At 38.6% G+C, this 19,068-nt stretch overlaps 1 protein-coding gene across 2 annotated transcripts; it reads left to right on the top strand.

Moving 5' to 3' along the window:
- The first annotated feature begins 775 nt into the window (after positions 1-775).
- LOC127418871 (katanin p80 WD40 repeat-containing subunit B1) lies at positions 776-18,373 on the top strand. Of its 2 annotated transcripts, none has more exons than XM_051659768.1 (19): positions 776-932; positions 1,845-1,979; positions 2,125-2,255; positions 2,762-2,879; positions 3,250-3,350; positions 3,454-3,495; positions 6,943-7,026; positions 7,179-7,294; positions 7,711-7,782; positions 7,878-8,028; positions 8,272-8,456; positions 13,427-13,578; positions 14,423-14,541; positions 14,634-14,852; positions 15,168-15,317; positions 15,530-15,606; positions 15,685-15,759; positions 16,517-16,633; positions 17,619-18,373. In XM_051659768.1, exons 2-19 carry the CDS (start codon positions 1,940-1,942, stop codon positions 17,752-17,754), a joined length of 2,085 nt encoding a protein of 694 aa, XP_051515728.1. In that variant the 5' UTR covers positions 776-932; positions 1,845-1,939; the 3' UTR covers positions 17,755-18,373. The 2 variants fall into 2 exon arrangements, with proteins under 2 accessions (XP_051515728.1, XP_051515815.1); XM_051659855.1 differs by lacking the exon at positions 776-932 and adding an exon at positions 984-1,131.
- Positions 18,374-19,068: the final 695 nt, after the last annotated feature.

The following is a 19,068-nucleotide window of genomic DNA, read 5'->3' as shown; positions in this document are numbered from 1 at the left end:
CAGAATATATCCTTCTGGAGAATTTTTAAGACGCAGATTTGGTCTCATAACAATTGCTCATTTTATGATGAACAAATTGAAACAACAGAACACTTATTTTATGAATGTACATTTGCTTCTGGGAAGATTTACATTACTGGTTATTTCCTAAATTTGACAATTTCTCTGAATTAACAAAAGAAAATGTGATATTTGGTATATTTACGAAAGAGGGAACACACGACTTAGCAATTAACATAATTATTATTCTTGGGAAATTATTTTTACATAAGAGTAGATTCCTTGAAACAGTACCAAACTTTTATACATTTCACAAGGATGCTATGTCATTATTTCTTATCACTGAAGCCAATGAAGAAGGTTGCCTTGGAACTTTGTAACTTAATAGAAGAACTTAAACTTGCATAGAACACCTAGAACCTTATTTATCTATTATTCATTTATTTATTTATTTTATGTACTTCAGTTTCTCATCCTTTACATGTTTCTCATGTGACTATTTATTTATTTTTTTTGTGCTTGTCTTTTGTCTGGATAAGAAATTTATATTATTGTACCAGGCCATTTATGTTTGTAATGTACCTTTCTTACTGGTCAATAAAGTTCAATAAAAAAATAAAATACAATTAGAGTGCATTGTGGGTAAAAATGAGTGAACAAAAATAGGGAATGAGTGGCTCACTCAGAATACAGACACTCCTACAAAATGGCGGACACCCAAAATAGTGCACTATATAGTGGATAGGGGCGGTTTCAGACACAGCGCTACACTTGGGTCATTAGACCCAAGAGTTCCACTGCGCATGCGTATACTGAAATAAAGGCACCGGGGTTGTTTTAAGGCCTAAACTAATCTTTTACTCATTAGTGCTGTTCTTTCTACACGACTGCAGCCATGAGAGTCCAGACTGACCGTCATCAGCACAATGAAGGTAAGAGGAAGTGTTGCTAAGCTACCGCCAAATAGCAACCAATCCCAAATATGACAACAGAACAATTAAAAGTGTTAAGTAGGTCATTTTTTCCCGCTTGAGCGCGTTATCAAATGGATTCAACTCATAGTTACGAACTTAAACGTCTTTTGGACTTTTAAGAGCATTCGGAGTAGATCAGACAATGCGATAAATGCAGGTAATTTGTTTACAGTTCAAACGAGTGTGTTAGCTACCGTTTTAAGCTAGCAGAGAGTTCAGAAACACTACATTTTAAGGCTCTAACCTGTAATATATCTGACAGGAAAGCGAACAGACACTTTTTTTTTTTTAGCATGGAATTATAATCGGAATAAAAGGAAAGAAAAAACAAACAAAAAAATGTTGATCGATCGCTTAAAAATGGCAATTTCCCCCCAAAACATCAGATCAACTGATTGCTGTGATTACACAGGCTAGCGTGGCAAAGTTTCATGAATTGGAAAGACCTGTTCGCTCGATCGATGTTTTAATGGAAATCATCAGCCTTTGTTTGTGAGCAAGTATCTCTTTTCTGTTAAACGGATTTATTAAGCGATTCTGGTTGCATCGTTTTCAGCCAACCATGAATGATCACATCTTGAACCGAAGATACTTACAGTAGCTGTTTTTTGTTCGTGAACACTACTTGGGCTGATTATGTCATCGCTTGTTCATTATATTGTTAGAACAAATCCATCTGATTAACTGCTATAGCTTTAGGGTCTATATGTTGTTAAAATAGTACCAGATGTATAATTACTGTAACTCCGCATTCACTACACTTCCCACCACTCTAGTTATCTTCATTCAAGACGCTATATGGTCAGGATTTTTTACTGTGCTGCTTGAGTGTTTGTTTGTATTTGAAAAAATTATTTTATGTGTTGACAGATGGACAGAGAAGATAAAGCAATATCATTGGACCCCTAACATGTTTTATGGATTGGTAAGATGAGTAGAGTGAATTGACTCAAACAATTTTCACAATGGCTCTCACCAACACCACCATAACATCATGGAAATTGCGTAAGTATATGTGACTTTCTTTCAAAACTATATATATATTTTTTATTACACAAATATAATGACCAGGAAGTTTGTATTGTGTGGTATGAAGTGGTATATTGTGAGAAACGTGATTGTCTTTTATTTCATCATTTGTGTTCTTCAGAGGAGATCGTGGCTCACTCCAGCAATGTGTCTTCACTGGTGTTGGGGAAATCGTCTGGACGTTTGCTGGCCACTGGTGGCGAGGACTGCAGAGTCAATATCTGGGCTGTCAGCAAACCTAACTGCATTATGGTATTACCCTCTATGTTAGTTCTGTTTGTGTGGGAAACATAAAATCCTTGTAAATCTCTTTGATCTAGTGTTTAAAGGTGCACTCATTAACTTTTGTCTTTGTGTCATCTTGGACTTACACTGACACCTAGTGGCTTGGATGCAGCATCATTTAAAATCAATCGCTTTCAGTTTCAGATCCCATTGTAGAAATTTAGTATTCACAGTCAGCCATGAGTACTTTAATCAATGAGTGAAAGTGTCAAATAACATAATGGTTACTGAGATTAAGCAAGTAGTATTCGGCTGGTCATGTGATTCTAACATGGCAGCCCCCATGAGGGGGCTCTCTCCATGTAGAATAAAACAGCTTTTATAAGGTTACTGATATGACTGGAGTCTTCATTTTAATGTGAGTGCTCATGATTTCATACATGTATTGCAAAATTACAATTCACATCTTAAGGAGTTAAACTTTTTTTAATGAGGAAAAAATGACTGAGTGCCCCTTTAATGCTTTACTGTAGAGTTTGACAGGCCATACCAGCCCTGTGGAGTGTATCCAGTTCAACAGCTCTGAGGAACGAGTGGTGGCCGGGTCCCAGTCCGGCTCTCTGCGGCTTTGGGACTTGGAGGCAGCTAAAAGTGAGTAGATCGTGATGATCCATTTTGGGTAACCTAAAATCTTACAAATGAAAGCAATCTTGCTTGATAAGTCATGGTTACATTTATCTGTTCACTACTTCATCCTACTGATGAATTAATTGACTTTAAATTCTGCACGCTCTGATGGGGTACTAGGCCAACATAGTGTGGCGAGTTAGGTCTTCACTTGCTTTCTGGGATGATTAAATGAACCTGTTTGGTGGGAGAGGTCCTGTAGTGACCATTCCCACTCTGATCTCTGAGGACATACACAGGGGCCATCTGACCAGAAACACTTACTGAGATAAAAGGTAATTGATAGAAATTTGCTTGTTACCCACAGTTGAATTCATTCTTGATATATTTTAAGTTTTGCGCACTCTGATGGGACACAAGGCCAATATCTGCAGTCTGGATTTTCATCCCATGGGAGAGTACCTGGCTTCCGGCTCTGTGGATAGTAATATTAAGGTAAGGTTCAAGTTTTGCTTAGAACTTGTAACCATGGAATTCTTTACAGGTGTGACCGAGTAACTATGGATGTTCTGTGCCTCTTGTTATTTTTCTTATCTAGCTGTGGGATGTGAGAAGGAAAGGATGTGTGTTTAGATATAAGGTAAGTGCTGGTGCTATACTCCGTAATGTGTGTATGTGTCTACATCAGAAGCCAGGCTAATCACCATTAATGCTCAGTTGTGTCTGAGTAGATGATTAAGCTGTGGATTAGTGAGGAGCTCTCAACCTGTCTAAAGGCCGATTTATACTTCTGCGTCGAACCTATAGCATAGGCTATGCCTAGCTACGGCAGTTATGGCGTAGCCTGACGTGCACCTCTTCAAAAATTTAACTGATTGTCGCATTGACGCAGACCACAACAGCTGCGATTGGTCCACTTTAACCAGAGACCACCCCCCAGGATGATAACTAGGATGTCTGAGGTGGCGTCGCATATTATCCAAAATTATTTTAATATCTTTACATTTACATTTATGCATTTGACAGACGCTTTTATCCAAAGCGACTAACAGTGCACTTGTTACAGGGACAATTCCCCTGGAGCAACCTGGAGTTAAGTGCCTTGCTCATGGACACAATGGTGTGGGGATCGAACCAGCAACCTTCTGATTACCAGTTATGTGCTTTAGCCCACTATGCCATCACCACTCCATATCTATGCATCATATTACATTGTATTCGGACTCGTGACCATTAAAGAAATTGTCTCAATCAGAACCATCTGCTGTTACAAGCGAAATGCTTGTTGTTGGGACAGTGGTGGCTCAGCAGTTAAGGCTCTGGGTTACTGATCAGAAGGTCAGGGGTTCAAGCCCCAGTACTGCCAAGATGCCACTGTTGGGCCCTTGAGCAAGGCCCTTGACCCTATCTGCTCCAGGGGCGCTGTATCATGGCTGACCCTGCACTCTGATATGTGAAAAGAATTTCACTGTATATGTGCAAATGTATAATGTGTGATAAATAAATAAAATTATAATTAATTAATTATAAATGCGTCCAAAGATATCTGTTTAAAGCTTATAAACTCTCAACATGTATAATAAATAATGTACCTACATTTCAACATGCTCACATACTTTGAACTAATTTTTGATGCTATTGTAATTTAATACTTTTGAATCCAGAAATTACATTGCTTGCATTGCTTTTGTTTATTTATGAAACATATAGCTAGCATTTTGACTTTGTACTCACAAAATGATGCAGACACACCAACGCAGAACTGTAATCGCAAACCAACGCGTTGGCCACTACGCGGAGCCTACGCCGTAGGTTCAACGCTGAAGTATAAATCAGCCTTTACTCAGTTTTGTGTAATGATGCATATTTTTGTGTGTAATGATATTTATTCCAATTAAAGGGATAGATCATCCAAAAATGAAAATTCTCTCATTTACTCACCCTCATGCCATTCCAGATGTGTATGAATTTCTTTCTTCTGCTGAACACAGAAGAATTTTAAGAAGAATATCTAAGCTCTATAGGTCTATACAATGCAAGTGAATGGTGGCCAGAAATCTGAAAGTCCAAAAAGGACATAAAGGCATCATAAAAGTAATCCATACAACTCCAGTGGTTAAATCAATATTTCAATATATCAATATATAAACGGATCAATATTTAAGTCATTTTTTACTATAAATTCTCCTCCCTCCCCAGAAGGTGGCGATATGCATGAAGAATGCGAGTCGCCAAAAACAAAAGAAGATTGTGAATGTGGAGATTTATAGTAAAAAAAAATGACTTAAATACTGATCTGTTTCTCACCCTCACCTACCATATCGCTTGTGAAATATTTAGACACAAGTCATATGGATTACTTTTATGCTGCCTTTATATGATTTTGGACCTTCAAGTTTTTGCCCACCATTCACTTGCATTGTATGGACCAACAGAGCTGAGATATTCTTCTAAAAATCTTTGATTGTGTTCTGCAGAAGACAGAAAGTCATATACATCTGTGATGGCACGAGGGTAAATGAGAACATTTTAATTTTGGGGTGAACTATCCCTTTTAAGCCTGAACCTGAACATTTAATTAATGTTTTTTTTTTTTTTTTGTTGATTTTGAGTTTGCAAGGCATTTTAAACCTATTATTTTATTTGCTTTTTAAAAAGATATCAGTGTGTGTATCATGCAGTAACATGTACTTTAATACACTATATTGCCAAAAGTATTCGCTCACCTGCCTTTAGACGCATATGAACTTAAGTGACATCCCATTCTTAATCCATAGGGTTTAATATGATGTCGGCCCACCCTTTGCAGCTATAACAGCTTCAACTATTATGGGAAGGCTTTCCACAAGGTTTAGGAGTGTGTTTATGGGAATTTTTGACCATTCTTCCAGAAGCGCATTTGTGAGGTCAGACACTGATGTTGGACGAGAAGGCCTGGCTCACAGTCTTCGCTCAAATTTATCCCAAAGGTGCTCTATCGGGTTGAGGTCAGGACTCTGTGCAGGCCAGTCAAGTTCTTCCACACCAAACTCGCTCATCCATGTCTTTATGGACCTTGCTTTGTGCACTGGTGTGCAGTCATGTTGGAACAGGAAGGGGCCATCCCCAAACTGTTCCCACAAAGTTGGGAGCATGGAATTGTCCAAAATCTCTTGGTATGCTGAAGCATTCAGAGTTCCTTTCACTGGAACTAAGGGGCCAAGCCCAGCTCCTGAAAAACAACCCCACACCATAATCCCTCCTCCACCAAACTTCACAGTTGGCACAATGCAGTCAGACAAGTACCGTTCTCCTGGCAACCGCCAAACCCAGACTCATCCATCAGATTGCCAGATGGAGAAGCGTGATTCGTCACTCCAGAGAACGCGTCTCCACTGCTCTAGAGTCCAGTGGCAGCGTGCTTTACACCACTGCATCCGACGCTTTGCATTGCACTTGGTGATGTATGGCTTGGATGCAGCTGCTTGGTCATGGAAACCCATTCCATGAAGCTCTCTACACACTGTTCTTAAGCTAATCTGAAGGCCACATGAACTTTGGAGGTCTGTAGCGATTGACTCTGCAGAAAGTTGGCGACCTATGCGCCTCAGCATCCGCTGACCCCGCTCTGTCATTTTACGTGGCCTACCACTTCGTGGCTGAGTTGCTGTCATTCCCAATCGCTTCCACTTTGTTATAATACCACTGACAGTTGACTGTGGAATATTTAGTAGTGAGGAAATTTCTTGACTGGATTTGTTGCACAGGTGGCATCCTATCACAGTACCACGCTGGAATTCACTGAGCTCCTGAGAGCGGCCCATTCTTTCACAAATGTTTGTAGAAGCAGTCTGCATGCCTAGGTGCTTCGTTTTATACACCTGTGGCCATGGAAGTGATTGGAACACCTGAATTCAATTATTTGGATGGGTGAGCGAATACTTTTGGCAATATAGTGTATGTTCTCATGGACAGAACAGATAGAATAGTTTTAAATGAAATAATCTAGTAACAATTTCCTGGTGCACATTGTACACCAACTCCCTATGAATGTTATATGATTGACTATATTGTTGGTATGTGAATGAATGTGTGTGTACCAATGCAGGGTCACACTCAGGCTGTGCGCTGTCTAGCTTTCAGCCCTGATGGGAAATGGCTTGCTTCAGCCAGTGATGACAGCACAATAAAGGAAAGAACTATTCTTTACATCTCACTTATTGTATTTACATTATGCACTTATTGTTGTTTCCTGTTGATTTGTATTAGCATGATATATTAGTCTCTTTTTTTTCATCATTATTATTTAAACCTAATTTTTGCTCTTTGCTTTTTGTTTTCTAGCTGTGGGATCTCATAGCAGGCAAGATGATCACTGAATTCACATCACACACATCAGCGGTCAATGTTGTGCAATTCCACCCCAATGAGTACCTGCTCGCATCTGGGAGTGCAGATCGGTACTGATAGTGGTTGAGTGTGTGACTCAGAAATGCAGTGTTTGTTTGTGTTAGGGGTTAGTGTTTGTCTAGGTATAATTCAGATTTAATCAGATATGTTCAGTGCGCTTTTTTTTTTCACCACCTAGATAGATTGGACCCTATTTATGCAATATACAGTACAGACATGTGTATATATTACAATAAATACACGAAATTAGAGTAAACATTATATGACACAGGGATCTGTTGCACATGTATTGTAGCTGGTACCAGGACATTTGTGATCGTGTTCAGTTCAATTTTGTGTTAAAAAATTGCACTTCTACACATGGTGGGTGAATTATACTGTTGATAGTTGGGTGAATTATACTGTTTTACAGCTGTAGACACGCATTACTCTCTGTAATGCTTTGAATTTTTTATATTTGCTGCAGGACTGTTAAGCTTTGGGACCTGGAGAAATTCAACAAGATTGGCTCGTCAGAGGGGGAGACAGGAGTTGTGAGGTGGTTATCAGTTTTGCAATCTGGATATTTATATTTTTCTCTTTTGGTCTTAAGTGATGGATCCCAACTGAATTATATTTCCTCTCTGTCTGCAGAAGTATATTATTTAATCCTGATGGTAGCTGCTTGTACAGTGGCTCTGAGAACACACTACGAGTATATGGTTGGGAACCAGACCGCTGCTTTGATGTGGTGCATGTAGGCTGGGGCAAATTGGCTGACCTGGCCATCAGCAACAACCAAATGGTTTGTGCTTCATTTCCAAATTATTAATCAAACTCTCTTGTTTAACTAGAATTTCTTAAATTCTGGGATGATTAAATGAGCCTGTTTGGTGGGAGGGGTCCTGTAGTGACCATTCCCACTCTGATCTGTGAAGACGTACACAGGGGCCATCTGACCAGAAACATTTTCAGATAAAATTAACAAAGAAAGTAGAAAATTTGTTCAAAGGAATTTTCACAGATTATGTCTCTGTATTTTGAATAGATTGCAGTGTCCTACAGTCAAACTAATGTGAGCTGGTATGTTGTGGATCTTAACCGAGTGAAGAAGTCTGGATCTGTGATCCAAGGGCTGATTCAGGATAAACCGATCCCAACTCCCACATCTGCACAAGGAACAACACTACGTAGAAATTATGAGCGACCCACTACATCCTGTACCAGACAGGAGTGAGTCTTTCATTGTCTTTTACACACACACATATTACGTTGCACTCACATTAGCAACAGTGGAACATAATAGCATTTTTTTTCTCCCAATATTAAACATTTCAGACCATTTGTAGCTCCAAAAATCACATAAAGGAAACATAGAAGTAATCCATAAGACTCTAGTGGTTAAATCTATATCTTTAGAAGCAATAATAGTTGTGGGTGAGAAACAGATAAAAATAAGTCCTTTTTTTTATTTTTTACTCTATATCTCTACTTTCACTTTTACATCTGAAAGTCACATGTGGTGCCTGTTTAGTTTCACATCTGAAAGTGAAAGTTAAAGTGGATATTTAGGGTGTGTTCACACTTGGCAGGTTTGCTTCGATTAAAACGAACTCTGGTGCGATTGTTCTGTTAGTGCGGTTCATTTGAACAAGTGTGAACGCTGCCACCCAAACCTTGGTGCTCACCAAACAAGTGGACCGAGACCGCCTGAATAGTGGGTTTTGGTCCGCTTCCAAACGAACTCTGGTGCGGTTCGATTGATATATGAACGCAACATGGACCAAAGATGTCTTAAAGGACCAAAAACGGGAAGTAATTTGCCTAATACTGACCTCAAGCATACCTGGTTCTTCTCATCATAGGAGCTATGTTGCCCATTACAGTTCGGTACAGGCGTCGGAACCGCCATCTCCTTGCAACATATCTTCATTTGTGTGTGCAATGGAGGAATTCCTGGTGCTGTTTTGACTCCTTTACACATTTTATTAGCTCTTCATTTGTTCTCAGCTGGTAAAATACCACCATGTATACATATATAAATCTAACAAGCGCATTTTGCCCAGCAACCAGCATTGTTTTGGATGTTCAGCAAGTTCCGTAAAAAAAAATATACATCATAAAAGGTGTCCAATCAGGTTGTGACTTTTTCCTGATGCCTTTGGTTTTGTATCATTTGGTGTTAAAAATGTCAGTGTGAACGCAAAGCGAACCAGGACTAAATGTATCATTTTCTTTTTTGGTCTGGACCAAGAGAACCGAAACTCAAGTGTGAACACACCCTTAAATATTTAAATATTGTTTTGTTTCTTACACCTATTATATAGCTTCTGAAGATATGGATTTAAACCCTGGAGTCATATGGATTACTTATGTTGATTTTTGGAGCTACAAAGGTCTGATCACCATTCACTTGCATTGAATGGACCTACAGCTGAGAGATTTTTCTAAAAATCTTCATTTGTGTTCTGCTGAAGAAGGAAAGTTATACACATCTGGGATGGCATGAGGGTGAGTAAATGATGAGAGAATTTTCATTTTTAGGTGAACTGTCCCTTGAAGTTTCTCAAAATTACCTCTCAAAGTAGGCTTAAGTTGATTATAGGTAAATATCCACTTGCTCTGTTTGTTCCCTCTAAGTGTTCCGATACTGAGAAACCTGTCCAAAATTATTCTGTGCGTGAGTGAGCTGTCAGAACGAATCAGACTGAATCGTGAACCGATTCGGATCATTTTGCTAACCCACTTGGCTGATTTCCTGAAAATGTACTCAAAAGAATCAGGTATGGCTACTTCTGTTTCTAAACCGCCGCCAGAAATACAGGGCACACGTCATGATTGTGTGTCTTGGAAATTTGTATCTTGGATAAAATATTACTAAAAAATATTCTCAGGAAAAATGTTCCTCAGGTCAGTTGGAGTGTTCAAGGTACGGACAGCCATAAAGGTGCAGGTGCCGCTGCTGTTGTGAATTCCTCACGTATAGAGGATATTGCATTATGTGTAGCGTGTTCTTTTTTTGAAGGAAATTGCATATTCACTGCATTGGAAGTTGATCTATTATTCATGCGCTTCATTTCCTGTGCAGATGTATGTTGATATATTATGTTTATGTTGTGGATATAGCTGAATAATCTCACATAAAGGATATGTTTGAGTGAGGTAAATAACCCGTTAATGAAGTTCATTGTACAGGTGTTCAGCTCTTTCAGCAGCTCAAGCAGGGACATCCCCAACATAAAATGATGGTGTTATTTGTATTCATAACTTCTAGATTTTTCTTTACATAAATATATTAAACATTTTAATTTTGATTTTTTTATAATTTAATTCCCTATATACTTTTAGAACAGCCAAAAATAGAATAAATAAAAAGTGATCATGCTCTAGGAGCAATGTTAATATCTATAATAGCTCACCCAAAAATGTATTTCTGCCATTTACTCATCCTCGTCGTTCAAAACCAGGATGATTTTTTCATCCATGAAACACGACTGATGGATTAGAGGGTTGGTGTATTGACAAAAAATGTTTAATGTGTAAAAGTGAACAAGATTTGGGAACGGGGCAGCCCCACACTTTCAGAACCACTGCTTTAGTCAATTAACATTTTTGTCAGTAATGACAAGATTAAACCTGTCTGTGCCATATGATACCAGTGTTAAATCATCTCATAGGAAGATTCTGACTGATACACTGGTAGATGATTTTAAAGGCTTTTGGGGTTGCTAACACTGATATTTAATATAGAACTGGATTGCTCATGACATCCCAACAGTGAAGCCACTGCGCCGCCATATTGCTATGCCCAAAGATTCCAATGTCCCTATTGACTTGATAGGAAATCATCTCATTTCAGCGAGTAAACATTAGTCATTCAATCACCAATTTTATATCTGAAATCTGCATGTACATCCCTACAACACAAACGTCCTACACTTGTAATTATTTATTTATATAAAGTAGGGAATTTTCCTGTTTCTTGAGAGCCCGAGTGAGTTATGTATATCTTTTATCAAACAGTATCCACCTCTAACAAACTTCAGCGAACAAATCAGCTGAATGTAAACAAGTTCACTGAAACTGAGGTAAGATACAAACAGACATTTTCAGACTTATTTATTGTGAACATCGAAGTATTTGTTCAGAGTTACTTGTTTTATTTTTTATCAAAAGGTGCCTTGTTCTCGCGGTCACTTGAATAAGTGTGCGCGCTCTCACGTGCACAGCGGACGCGCAGAGAGGGAGACGCACAAAGTTGGTTAATTAAACTAATACGCTTGGTTTAAATGTCAAACTAACACGTATTTATGACATGTATGAATACAGAGAGCACTTCAATATGAAAACGATCAAATCCTAGGCATTTGAGTCGCAAGTTTGAATCCAGGGCGTGCCGAGTGACTCCAGTCAGGCTTCCTAAGCAACCAATTGGCCCGGTTGCTAGGGTGGGTACAGTCACGTTGGGTTAACTCGATTCGAGTTCCTACGCCACCATGAGGACCTAGAGCGCATTGGGAATTGGTCATGCCAAATTGGGGTGAAAAAAAAAGTCCCAGGCATTTAAGGTGATTTAGAAATCCCGGTCTGACTTTTTTTAAAGTCCCTTTCGGGGGTAAGGATGTATTGTCACCCTAAACAAGCAGATATTACAGCTTTACCTACTTTCATTAAAACTTGTGGACAGTTTTGCTGCTTCCTTTGGTGGTCGTTGTGTTGCACTGATAGACAGGATACAGGTGAATGCTCTCACATCACGATCTGCAAATATATTCTCCCTTGTAATGAATATTATCCATAACAAGCAAATTAAACATGATAGTCACTAGAGGGTGAAATGCAATTCGTATCCGTAGGTCGGAGACCATGAAACGGGGGTGTTTTCTCCTGTCATTCAGTGATGCTCTATGAGAGTTTGGGCATACTAAGATGGCCGCATGAACACTTCCAGTGGCTTCACCTCCTGCAGGCAGTTTTCCGTTGCGTCTGCGATCCAGCTCTCTCTCATTTATTTATATATATATATATATATATATTATTTATACACATACTTATATACTTCTCTGGAAAAAATTAAGAGATCACTGCAAAATTATCAGTTTCTCTGGATTTGTGTTTGAGGTATGTGTTTGAGTAAAAAAATTTGTACTTTTTTTTTTTTTAATATAAAGTACTGACAACATTTCTTCCAAATTCCAAATAAAAATATCGTCATTTAGAGAATTTATTTGCAGAAAATGACAACTGGTCAAAATAACAAAAAAGACGCAGCATTTTCAGACCTCGAATAATCCAAAGAAAACAAGTTCATATTCATTTTAAATCACAGATTCTTCATCTGGTCACCTAATGGTTAGACAGAGACCTGGAGAGGCCTTCATGCCACAGTGTGAAAGGAGGATCGGTGATGATCTGGGGGCACTTCAGCAAGGCTGGAATCGGGCAGATTTGTCTTTGTGAAGGACGCATGAATCAAGCCAAGTACAAGGTTATCCTGGAAGAAAACTTGCTTGCTTCTGCTCTGACAATGTTCCCCAACTCTGAGGATTGGTTTTTCCAGCAGGACAATGCTCCATGCCACACAGCCAGGTCAATCAAGGTGTGGATGGAGGACCACCGGATCAAGACCCTGTCATGGCTAACCCAATCTCCAGACCTGAACCCCATTGAAAACCTCAGGAATGTGAAAAAGAGGAAGATGGATGGCCACAAGCCATCAAACAAAGCAGAGATGCTTGAATTTTTGCACCAGGAGTAGCATAAATTCACCCAACAGCAATGTGAAAGACTGGTAGAGAGCATGCCAAGATGCATGAAAGCTGTGATTGAAAATCAGGGTCAATTATTGATTTCTGAAATCTTACCAAGTTTAAACTTTTTAGTGCTTTGTCGTTTAAAATGAATATGAACTTGTTTTCTTTGCATTGTTCAAGGTCTGAAAGCACGGCAGTTTTTTTTGTTATTTGGACCAGTTGTCATTTTCTGCAAATAAATGCTCTAAATGACGATATTTTTGTTTGGAATTTGGGAGAAATTTTGTCAATATTTTATAGAATAAAACAAAAACATTAATTTTATTCAAACACATACCTAGAAATAGTAAATCCAGAAAAATTTTGCAGTGGTCTCTTAATTTTTTCCAGTGCTGTGTGATGTGTGTGTGTGTGTGTGGTTACTAAGCTTTTGTGTATGTGTTTATGCAGGATGAAGCAGAGTTCGGAAGCTGATCGCCGGAGTCCAGAAGGAGAAAGGAGGAGTCCCAGCAGTGAGGATGAGAAAGAAGACAAAGAGAGCAGTGCAGAAATCACCAACCCAGAAGATTATAAAGAGATCTTTCAGCCCCACAGCGTCATCTGTGAGTCAGGCTCTCCACGTCTAGTTTTAAAGCAAAAGTTCACCCAAAAATTACAATTCTCTCATCAGTTACTCTCCCTCTTGCCATCCCAGATGTGACACTTTCTTCAGCTGAACACAAAGATTTTTAGAAGAATATCTCAGCTCAGTAGATCCATACAATGCAAGTCAACAGGGTCTAGAACTTTGAAGGTCAAAAAAGCATATAAAGGCATCATAAAAGTAATCTATATGACTCCAGCGGTTATATCCATGTCTGCAGAAGCTATATTATAGGTGTGGGTGAGAAACAGATCAATATTTAAGTCCTTTTTTTTTATTATTCATTTTCCTCCCTGCCCAGTAGGTGGCAATATGCACGAAGAATGCAAATTGCCAGAATCAAAATAAGAACTCTTGGGAGAGAAAAGCGCTTAGGAGGGCTGTTTGAAAGTGGAGATTTGTAGTAAAAAAGACTTAAATATTGATCTGTTTCTCACCCACACTTGTCACTTTGAAGACATGGATTTAACCACTGACATTGTTACTTTATGCTGCCTTTTATGCTTTTTGAGCTTCAAAGTTTTGGACCCTGTTGGCTTGCATTGTATGGACCTACAGAGCCAAGATATTTGTCTAAAAATCTTAATTTGTGTTTTCAGCAGAAGAAAAAAGGTCACAAACTGCTGGGACAGCATAAGGGTGAGTAAATTATGAGAATTTTCATTTATGGGTGAACTATTCCTTCAAACCGTGTGCCATTTTGTTCACTGTCTTTACATTATGGTAAATACTGTTTTAATTGTTTTTTTTTTTCCTTTGTTTTCTGTGGCTTTCCTTTCCTGGCTCTCATTCTGCACATATAGCACGAACACCACCTAAAAAGACTGAACCTTTCCCCGCACCCCTAGAGCACTCTTTCTCAGAGAGTGTATTGGAGAAGCCTGGCCCGGCAGTCAAGATTGTAACCCCTGTAATGGACCGAGTAGGTTTTTCCTTTGTTTTTCAATTCATCTTTAATGACTCTTCTTAGAGGCTGTGATGGTTGTATATGATTATGTTTGTGTGCATTTTCAGGCTGGACAGTTGAAAGCTCCCATTACCTCCTCTACGCCAGTTCAAAGAGTGGAACCAACTGTGATCGCTGCTGCTCCCCGCCCTGTCTCCGTGGTAACCACAGCTGTGGCCTCCCCCTCTCGTCCTGTTGTTACTACCACCAAACCTAAACCCACTACAGGAATCATCCTCTCAACGCGCAATGAGCCCATTGGACTCAATGTAGGGGACTTCCTTTCGGTGAGTTTACATGGATTTTAATGTTCTTGTCTCAACATTATTGTTTCCCTAGGTGGAATTACCTTTGAATTTTTCCTCACATGGATATAACAGTTGCTTTTAGTAAACAAATGCAACTGAAGCAGTAGATCTCCCTTACGTCTGCTCCAAAGTCTACCCAACAGCCTTGTCAATGGATAAGCAGTTTTTTTATTTCAAATATGTTTTGTGAACTTAATGTTTTTTTGTTTTCTATATACATAAAATGGCCAATACTTGCACTCATTTATAGCCTGATAAGTAAGCTCTAATTCTTGCTCTGTGTCTGTTTGAAAGCATGCGCGAAACAGTAAAGCCAGTGTGATGGGAGATGAAGAGGCGTTGGCACAGATCAGGAAAGGGCATGACACCATGTGCGTAATGCTGACCAGTCGATATAAAAACCTGGACACCGTACGCTCAGTCTGGGCCAGTGGTGATGTCAAGGTAACTGCAGCAGCACTCAAGCTGATGAGCTTTGCTGAATTGTAGGACTGAGAGATCTGTTACTGGCTGAGTGATACGTTTATTACTGCTGCACATTTAAAATGCAATTCTAATGTAGGAAATGTTGTAATGGCTTATTATTGAAGGCAGTATTAACAGATATGGTGAGGTAAGCTAAAAGCAGCATTTGCATTCCCCTTTATGTTGTGCAGACTTCCCTGGATTCAGCTGTTTCTATGAATGATCTTTCTATTGTGGTGGACATCCTTAACATAATCAACCTCAAACCGTAAGCATCCACATACATGTGATTAAATTGAATGGTTTTCTATCTGTTAGCTTATCCTAATTTATCTTATCTGTTTAGATCACTATGGAAGTTGGACCTCTGCACTTCTATACTGCCACAGATTGAGGAACTCTTGCAGAGCAAGTATGAAAGGTGAGCAGTGATTCCTATTTATAACATTGATTGTGCCTCAACCTAATGAGCTGCCTACTGAGATACTAGTGTACCTTCCCAACTCAGACAGTCTGAAATGACTGTACCTCATTTAGACAAACATTTGAGGCTTAATGCACTGTGATGAGCTCTGGTAGGCCATTTTTAGCCATTTGCTATTAATACAAATATGTTTTTATTTCAAACTAAACAATATGGTTGTAAAGGACATTTTTCCTACTAATGACACTTTATTTACCCAATACTTGTGTGTGAAATGTATTTCTGGTGCTTATTAAGAGTATCCACTCATTAGCTACACGCTAATATTAAAAATGCAAGCCAAGTCTCCTGTGTGGCTTATGAGGAGTGCTTGAGTGACTGGTAAAGGGAAGTTCACACAAAAAACTGAACATTCTCTAATTATTTACTCGCCCTCAAGCCATACCAGATGTGAATAACTAACTTTTCTTTTGCAAGAAAAAGTCACACATCTGGGATGGCATGAGGGTGAGTAAATGATGAGAGAATTTTCATTTTGGGGTGAACTGTCCCGTTAATGAAGATTATGCTTGTGAAGTGCGTTTCAAATCAGTTGCTTAGGAGGTTCCATTTAGATTAGGATGCTGCATATGTTCACGGCAGCCCATACAGGACGTAGACAGGTTTTGAGACATGGATATCTGTCAACAGAACTTTATAGCCATTGTGTAGAGGCAAAACAATTATGTAACGCATGCTCCATTTTCTTCTGTAGTTACGTGCAGACTGGTTGTATGTCTTTGAAGTTGATCCTGAAGCGTTTTTGGCCATTAATCTCTGACACGCTGACTGCTCCTCCATCTGTAGGGGTGGACATTACTCGAGAGGAGAGGTTAGTACCTGACAAGCACTCATGCTATGATTAGCTTGTGTAAGCCAATGTGTTGACTAGTGTACACTAATAATATAGACATTTAAAAAGCAAGTTAATGCATTTTTCTTTTTCTGTAGAGTAGGTTTGATTACAAGATTGTAGAACTCTACACAGTCCAGACTGAAATGGTGCCTCCTTACTCCTTACATTGTATTATTAATTCATATCATAATTATTTTTGTTTTTCCAATGAGTGGTTTTGCTACTTATGTTTAATAAATGGTCCATTTTGACTGGGAAACGTTTACAGGATGTTTTCACAGACACCAAAACTTTATATTTGACCAAAATATTCAAAAAGGATCTCTGACCATATAATTCCAATTGATCCTCAAAATTAATCCAGAAAACTAAAGGTGCTGTAAGTGATTTATTATCATTTTTTTATTTTTATGAAATGACATGCAGAAAACACTTCTAATACCTGTCAGATATCACTGAAATAGGTGTCATGAAATATCACACCTGTATCTGTAAAAGCCCTGGGCTGAGTGAACACCGGGGTATAAGATGGCCACAGTCAGATCGCCTGTCAATCATTGTGCGTATTCACAGGCAGCCCATATGTGCTCGTATAAGTGCTGGTACGGTGTCCCGCTCCCACGAAACACTCAGGGTCAGACGCCAAAATGCTCAGGGATACCTGCCCCCCTCCATCTGCTCCAACAACATCAGTATCTAGTGTGTTTGTCTGTGTGTGCGTGTCTTCAGAGTGCGGGGTTCTGGAAAGGGTGGGCTTGGTTATATTAACAGCTAGTATGGGAATGGCTAAAATCGCTTACAGCACCTTTAATGTGAGCATGTACAGCGGGGCATCTAAATAATCATCTAATTCATTTTATGAGCCAGTGGCTCCCAATTAATTTTGTTTTAGTCTGAAGCCCTGCAGTCTGTTAAGCAGATATATGTTGTGTGATTCTGAGTATAGTGTGCTGTTTTTCAGGCATCAGAAATGTAAAGCGTGCTATAAGCAGCTGAAGAACCTCAGTAATGTTGTGAAGAACCGGGCGGAGCTGGTTGGTCGTCATGGCAGTACTTTTAAAGAGCTACAACTACTTATGGCCCCACTGGACTACTGACACACACTCAAACAATTGCACACATTCCTGCTTAATCTCCAAACCCAAAGCTCAGTCAGAAAGAATCCATAAGGGGCAAAGTACAGAGCTCCATGACTGAACTTAAGTGGATAATTCACCTAGCACTTACATATATGTGCACTCGCAGACAAGCACACTTTGGAGTGAAGTATTTATGTAGGTTTTTGGCTTTTTTTCAGAGGCTGGAATTTAATTTCTTTGTCTACAGTGTATTTGTTTTTAAATGCACACAATGTTTTCATAAACACTGTAAACAAAGCTTTTCATATAAAATACATTCTCAAAAGAAATATTCATAATTTGCAGTCTTTAATTGACATTTGTAGATTTTATTTATACAACTTTGATATAATGACTGAAATCTTTTTGTACACTTTGTATGCATTATTCCATTTCTCAATTTACCCTGAATGTGCATCACCTCCAATCAGGGCTGTTTTCAGGAGGGGAAAATTGGAAAAAGTGTCCACAGCCCCATTTCATTTATAAGTAGCACGAAGATACCGTAGGGTATGTGTTAAACAGCTAATTAAATCCAGAAAGAAAAAACCAAACTAGTATTTAATGTATTAAATAAACAATAAAATAATTAAAACAACTGCATGTTGAAGTATATGTTAGTAAGAATACATGATGAAATTGTGTTGAATAATTTGAAGATGTCAGGGACTCAAATGTCCAGACAATTAACTGGATCCAAAAATCAGTATTTAGTGAAGACTTAAAGGTTTGGGATCATGCTTTTTTTTTTTTTTTTTTTTAACTGATTGCTGATTGACCAAACAAAATGTGTTTTGAGCAGAGATGATATCAAGTGTAATGACCCAATTCAAGGATGTTGTTTACTTTCAGTCCAATATGTAATACATACACATTTAGTTGGTTCAAGGAATATTCTAGGTTCAATAAGTTAAGCTCAATCGACACCATTTGTGGCATAATATTGATTTTAATAAAAAATGTATTTGGACTTGCCCCTCCTTTTCTAAAATAAAAAGTGATGCACTTACAATGGAAGTGAATGGAGCCAATCCATAAACATTAAAATACTCACTAATACTATTTCCTATACTATTAATTTTTGCTTTTTTAAAAGAAAAGGATGGACGAATCGAAATTAATTTTTGTGGTAATCAACATTGTCACAAATGCTGACGATTGAGCTTAACTTGTATTGAACCCAGAAAATTCCTTTTAAGAATGAACAACTTTTTGAGGTTGCATTCATGTTTAGGCTGCATACGATAGGGGAATTGGTGGTGTTTATAAGTAGCAGAAATTGTCCCACTTGCC

The sequence above is a fragment of the Myxocyprinus asiaticus genome, chromosome 1, assembly GCF_019703515.2.
Source record: "Myxocyprinus asiaticus isolate MX2 ecotype Aquarium Trade chromosome 1, UBuf_Myxa_2, whole genome shotgun sequence".
In the NCBI taxonomy this organism is placed as follows: Eukaryota; Metazoa; Chordata; class Actinopteri; order Cypriniformes; family Catostomidae; genus Myxocyprinus; species Myxocyprinus asiaticus.
Note: the sequence above shows the minus strand (reverse complement) of the source record. Positions and strands in the feature narration are given on the sequence as shown.

Coding starts and splice junctions, on each gene's coding strand:
- LOC127418871 (XM_051659768.1), top strand. CDS start 1,940: ATGGCTCTCACCAACACCACCATAACATCATGGAAATTGC. Junction 2,256..2,761: donor GCAAACCTAACTGCATTATG/GTATTACCCTCT, acceptor GCTTTACTGTAG/AGTTTGACAGGCCATACCAG. Junction 13,579..14,422: donor TCAGCCCCACAGCGTCATCT/GTGAGTCAGGCT, acceptor CTGCACATATAG/CACGAACACCACCTAAAAAG.